Raw genomic sequence first — 6101 nt, forward strand, 5'->3', positions numbered from 1 at the left:
GTAACATTGAGAAGTGTATTATTGTGCTTTAAGCTGCCCATACACCTTACAACCATCGCATGACTTTCGTCTTGCGATGGTTGTAAGGTCATTAAGATCTCGTACGATCTGCACATCTTGGACAGGCAGATCGTACCTGCGATCATCGCAAGCCACGCCCCCTGAGGGGAGGGCTTGCCGATGATTGCAGTGCTGAGCGGGCAGTGTGCGCTTGGGCACTCCGGCCCGTGCGGCTTTCGTCTTCCGAGCACGCCACCAACCCGCCGAGAATCGTACGATTTTCGGCAGTTTTCCAGCGTGCTTGGAAGACGAAAGTCGTGCGACCATACAGTAGAAGCGGTGGCACGCTGCCCATACACCTGCCGACTATCGTACGATCGCGGGCTCACCCACAACTATGGTACGATAGTCGGCAGGTGTATGGGCACCTTTAGTGTATGTGTATACTAGGCCTCATTCACACCTACAGTATATTTCAGGTGTGATTAGAGATTCCTGCGTCAGGGACTTGCGTTTTCCTGCAGCAGGAATCCCTAATCTGCCGTTTACAAGCGGCGACTATCGTAAGATAAGAATTATCATAAGATCATTTAAGAGGGGGTGATCAGGGGCGGAGTTAAGGCCGGGCCAGGGTAAGGTGGGGCACTGGTGGCTAGTAACTCTTAAGGCCTAGCTAGTAGCTCAGGACTTGAAATTTTGAGCCCTGTATATATATATATAATTGTGCCTTCTTTTTTCTGAGAGATGTGCCATATACAATATAGGCGGGGGGCGGGTATTGGGGGACACGTATTACCTGGAAAAAAAGGTGCAAAGTGCCCGTATTGATCAATGTACACATATTTATCTTAAAGGAGAATTATGGGGTTAAGGTTTTTCCCCATAGTTCTCCTTAGAGTAACGGGAGGACACAAACTATAATTTAATTCAAAACGGTGTTCTATCGAAAGCTCCGACTCATCGAAAGCTCCGACTACCTCACGGCCGGGTACTTGCAAGTTGGAGATTCCGACCGGACGGCGTTAGACTGCAAAACACAAAGACTGTCGGAGCCTCTGTACGGCTGCATGGTAACAATATTCAGCAGGTGGCAAACTCGACGAGTATTCTGAAGACGCTGTGTGCGCATGCGCGCCACAACCGTACACAGCTCCAGTGTTTCTGAGCACCGGAAGTGAGTAAGTTGGAGATTTCGATGGGTTGGAGCTTTCGATAGAACACCGGCTCTGTTTTCTTAACGCAATCATGAACTATATTTCAAAAGCAGCCAGTATACGTATGTGAATCCACCTTTATATGAGCTTTGCACAACAGCACGGGGAAATGGAGGGCCAGTACTGTGAGCCAACAAGGATCTTCTGCATTGCGCGGTGCTGTCAGTTTAATACAGGCAGCATGCAAACAGGAGAGAGCAGAGTGATGACCTCATCAGGGCGTTGATGTGCTGCTTCTCCCTTACTGTCCAATCACATTCTTGGCTAAGCTGTGCCGGTTGATTGCAGGGGAGAACGGCGAGGCTGTGCCATCCGGCAGGGTGGATCGGAAGAGCGGCTGAACGGAATTACAAAGCGTTTTGCCGGTATGACAGTTCACGTGCGTGTGGTTGGCTGTATGCCCGGAGGTCAGCTTTACAATAGTATCACAGCACCGATCAGTTCTACAAGAGGAAGACCTATTCCTATTTAGTAACTCAGGGGAAGGAGAAGGCGGAGCCAAACAATACCTTACCGAGACCCCGAGGACCGAGCTGCCTCCCCTGGAACCGTGGCAAGTCATTGTGTTCCCTGTTGCATCGGAGCGGAAAAATTGTTAAGAATGAATTGCTTAGGAAAGGGGGAGGGTACACTAGGGGGGTTGATGTATAAATGATTTGCAGGGTCATTCACCTTGCGAATATATCTGTGAACGTTCGTCATGTGCGTATATGTGCGCAAGCGAACGTCTAATTAAATGTAAACGCTCTCAATGTAATACAGCATTATGGCCACTAGATGGTGATAATGGGGAATAGGATATCAGTATTTATCTTCTGAGCTACTCAGCTCCACCTAGAGGCCATAATGAAATATTACAACTAGAACATTCAAGTTTAGTTACACTTGTGCAAGGAAAAACGAATGAACATTCGTTTGTGCATATACTCACAGATGACGAATGTTCACAGATATTCAAAAGGCAAATGGCCCTGTGGTTTGTTAATAAGTCCACTCCTATGTATATAAGGGGTTCATACATACTAAGTAGTATCTGTGTTATTGGTATACTGTATTTATATATAGATATATATATATATATATATATATATATATTGACATATCTACCAAGAGACTGCAGGAATTGCGCAATCAGCTGAGAGCGGTAGGTGGACTGCGGTAATGAGGCGGAGGGAAGGAAGTCATTTTCTGGCGTTTGCCCGTAGACAGCAAATCTACCCTGTGCTGCCGTGTCCCCCAGTGACCAATAACAGGACAATCATTTGAGTCTATGGTAATTCATGACGTACCTCTCCGGTCAGGTGGTTCATATCAGGGGTGGAGCTAAGAAAATCCGCAACCGTCGGCAGGCTGTCCATGTTCAGGAGACGCAACACCAAAATTTCTAATTGGCGGTTAGGATGCTACATTCTGCTTGTCGGTGGGAGGGGCTTCTGTACTTCCGCGTCCATCTTGTTCTACTGTGGGAGTGAAGATATACGATTAGCGTGGTATGCGGAAGTATTGCATGTTTATGACGCGGGGAACTTGCACTTTGATCTTTTATGGATGAACAATCAGTGCTGTCCGGGATGGTACAGTGTATGGCGCGGTCCCCCCGGCGCTGATCGTTCATTCATAGTAGTAGAAGATCCCTCATAGTTGTGGGGCTGTGTCATCTATCTGCAGCTGCTTGTACGGCCCCGGCAGATCTATCGCACAGCCCCACAGCGCTGACTGTTCACTCATAATACGTAATAATAAGAACACAATGAATAGTTAGCTCAGTGAGGGGGCGGGGCTTAATGTGGGCTGTACCTCCCCCACAGGAATGCCCATATTTTGGGTTTCAGACTGCAGTGAAGCTACAGCCCGCATTAACCAAAATAAAAGTGCCTTTATTCCACAATGGGCCACCTAGAACGGGACACCAAAATGTGGGCTGCAAAAACATTTCGGCAGAAAATGGTACTTTTCATTATTAGATTATAACAGCCGAAAATGCTTTCCTCCCCGCTGGATGCGGGTCTGTGCCCCCTCCGATGCCGGCTGCTCTCCCCGCTGGATGCGGGTCTGTGCCCCCTCCGATGCCGGCTGCTCTCCCCGCTGGATGCGGGTCTGTGCCCCCTCCGATGCCGGCTGCTTTTTCCCGCCTGTGTTGGCAGAGCCATCAGGGGTCTGAGGGGACACAGACCAGTGCCCAGCGAGGAGGAGAGAAGGTTACAGGATGCCGAGCGCGGCAGTGCGGGGCGGAGACAGCTGTCACTGGAGACCAAGCTCTCTTCTCGCACCGCCCTCCCACACCAGGGAGGAGAGAGCTGTCAGCTGTCACTGGAGAGCTCGGTCTCCAGTGACAGCTGCCAGCTCCCTCCTCCCTGGTGTGGGAGGGCGCTGTGGGAGGAGAGCTCGATCTCCAGTGACAGCTGCCAGCTCCCTCCTCCCTGGTGTGGGAGGGCGCTGTGGGAGGAGAGCTCGATCTCCAGTGACAGCTGCCAGCTCCCTCCTCCCTGGTGTGGGAGGGCGCTGTGGGAGGAGAGCTCGATCTCCAGTGACAGCTGCCAGCTCCCTCCTCCCTGGTGTGGGAGGGCGCTGTGGGAGGAGAGCTCGATCTCCAGTGACAGCTGCCAGCTCCCTCCTCCCTGGTGTGGGAGGGCGCTGTGGGAGGAGAGCTCGATCTCCAGTGACAGCTGCCAGCTCCCTCCTCCCTGGTGTGGGAGGGCGCTGTGGGAGGAGAGCTCGATCTCCAGTGACAGCTGCCAGCTCCCTCCTCCCTGGTGTGGGAGGGCGCTGTGGGAGGAGAGCTCGATCTCCAGTGACAGCTGCCAGCTCCCTCCTCCCTGGTGTGGGAGGGCGCTGTGGGAGGAGAGCTCGATCTCCAGTGACAGCTGCCAGCTCCCTCCTCCCTGGTGTGGGAGGGCGCTGTGGGAGGAGAGCTCGATCTCCAGTGACAGCTGCCAGCTCCCTCCTCCCTGGTGTGGGAGGGCGCTGTGGGAGGAGAGCTCGATCTCCAGTGACAGCTGCCAGCTCCCTCCTCCCTGGTGTGGGAGGGCGCTGTGGGAGGAGAGCTCGATCTCCAGTGACAGCTGCCAGCTCCCTCCTCCCTGGTGTGGGAGGGCGCTGTGGGAGGAGAGCTCGATCTCCAGTGACAGCTGCCAGCTCCCTCCTCCCTGGTGTGGGAGGGCGCTGTGGGAGGAGAGCTCGATCTCCAGTGACAGCTGCCAGCTCCCTCCTCCCTGGTGTGGGAGGGCGGGGTGGGAGGAGAGAGCTGTCAGCTGTCACTGGAGATCGGGCTCTCCTCCCACAGCACCCCCCCCTCAGCCTCCAGTGACAAGAAAGTCAGGAAGGAGAGCAGCTTACAAGCATCAGTTGATCGCTGAGTGTTTGTAAATAAAAGTATGTTTACTGTGTCCCCAATTATAAACGAACAGGAAGTGCTCTACATCACTTCCTGTTCATTCATGATTGTAACTTTTTCCTCAGTTTATGAATGGACAGGAGCACTCAGCATAGAGGCTTCCCGTTCATTCATAACGGGGGCTGCAGAAAAAGAATCTCTTTTTCAATTTCAAAAGGGAAATGATCGGGGATCCGAGTCCCCTGACAGTAAAGTAAAAAATAGAAAAACAGCTAACGCGTTTCGGGGGCCTCAACACTTTAATTGATAGAATATATATATATCATACAAATAAATAAAAACTACTATTGGAGGAAGGAAAACTGGAAAAAATGGAGGAGCCTCAAAAGTAACCAGTTATTTTGATCTATTAATTTTTGGGGGCTATAAAACCAGCGATCTGATTGGTCGGTAGGTCCATCAACTTTTCTTCCCATTCCCCTGCCCCTCCTGGTAGCACACAGGACAGGGGGGCACTCTGTGCAGCATGTTCCCCAGGCTCTCCTCCTCCCTTCGGTGCTGCCATAGTTTAGTGATTACTTTAGAAGTAAAGGAACTTTCTCATTCTATGTTCTTCAATCTTCTTGGACTCCTCAGAGAACTGATGAGAGAAGATGGGGTGTCAGGATAAGGGTGATGCCCATTAATAGCCCGGCATTGGGCCAGCTGGGGGCAGGGCCATCACACTGGGATGTTCTGGGGATACAGATGTGGTTGGGGCTGCAGGCCAGAGGCAGACTACCTGCAGGCTGCCTAATGGAGCACCTATGCAGGCCTCTGCCATCCCCCCTTGTCCCAGCATCCCCCCGCCCAGGACCCCTCAGCTTCACAGCAGGCCTCTGCTCCTCTCCTCTCACCTACCTGGCTGTGCTGTGGCCGCACCTTCTCACCTCCCGCACTGTTCTTCCCTCTGCCCGGGTCCGGACAGGAGAGGGGCTCACACTGCGCATGCGTTGAGGACCACACAGGCTGTCCGGGCTGCGAGCGCAGTGCGCACGCGCAGGGACTCCGGGTAGCGGAGCAGTCGGTTGCCTGGGTGACGGGATGCTTAGAGTGACGTCATCCGGCGAGAGTCAAGGCGGCCAGGCTTGGTCAGGGACCGGGGCGGCATTAGCGCCAGACACCGGGGGAGCCTTTCCCGCAGCTGTTACCGAAGCCCGCCATACTTACTGTGTCTCTACCTCTGCTTGAGTTGCGAGTGTGAACAGTTAGTGACATGGAGACAAAAGGAACAGAACGCGATCCGGTGTTAACACCGGAACAGAATTCGACACAACATCGGACACAGAAGCCTCTGGGGTGTATGGAGACATGTGCAACAGAACAGGGGGTGCAGGTGATCAGTATACAGGGGGTACAGGTGATCAGTATACAAGGGGTACAGGTGAGCTGTAGGGGTGCAGGGTGATCTCTATACAGAGGGTACAGGTGATCAGTATACAGGGGGTACAGGTGATCTGTATACAGGCGGTACAGGTGATCAGTATACAGGGGGTGCAGGTGAGCAGTATGCA

At 52.7% G+C, this 6101-nt stretch overlaps 1 protein-coding gene across 1 annotated transcript in view; it reads right to left on the reverse strand.

Moving 5' to 3' along the window:
- LOC108797727 (zinc finger protein 850-like) overlaps window positions 1–5550 on the reverse strand; it is a 36658-nt gene extending 31108 nt beyond the window's left edge. Inside the window, exons 1-2 of the mRNA XM_018569380.1 lie at window positions 5449–5550; window positions 2504–2671 (exon numbers count right to left, since the gene is read on the reverse strand). Coding sequence (XP_018424882.1) covers window positions 2504–2572 — 69 coding nt within the window. The 5' untranslated portion in view covers window positions 2573–2671; window positions 5449–5550. The remainder of the gene's footprint in view (window positions 1–2503; window positions 2672–5448) is intronic.
- Window positions 5551–6101: the final 551 nt, after the last annotated feature.

The sequence above is a fragment of the Nanorana parkeri genome, unplaced genomic scaffold (assembly GCF_000935625.1).
Source record: "Nanorana parkeri isolate BGI_ZX_2015 unplaced genomic scaffold, ASM93562v1 scaffold1326, whole genome shotgun sequence".
NCBI classification, from domain to species: Eukaryota; Metazoa; Chordata; class Amphibia; order Anura; family Dicroglossidae; genus Nanorana; species Nanorana parkeri.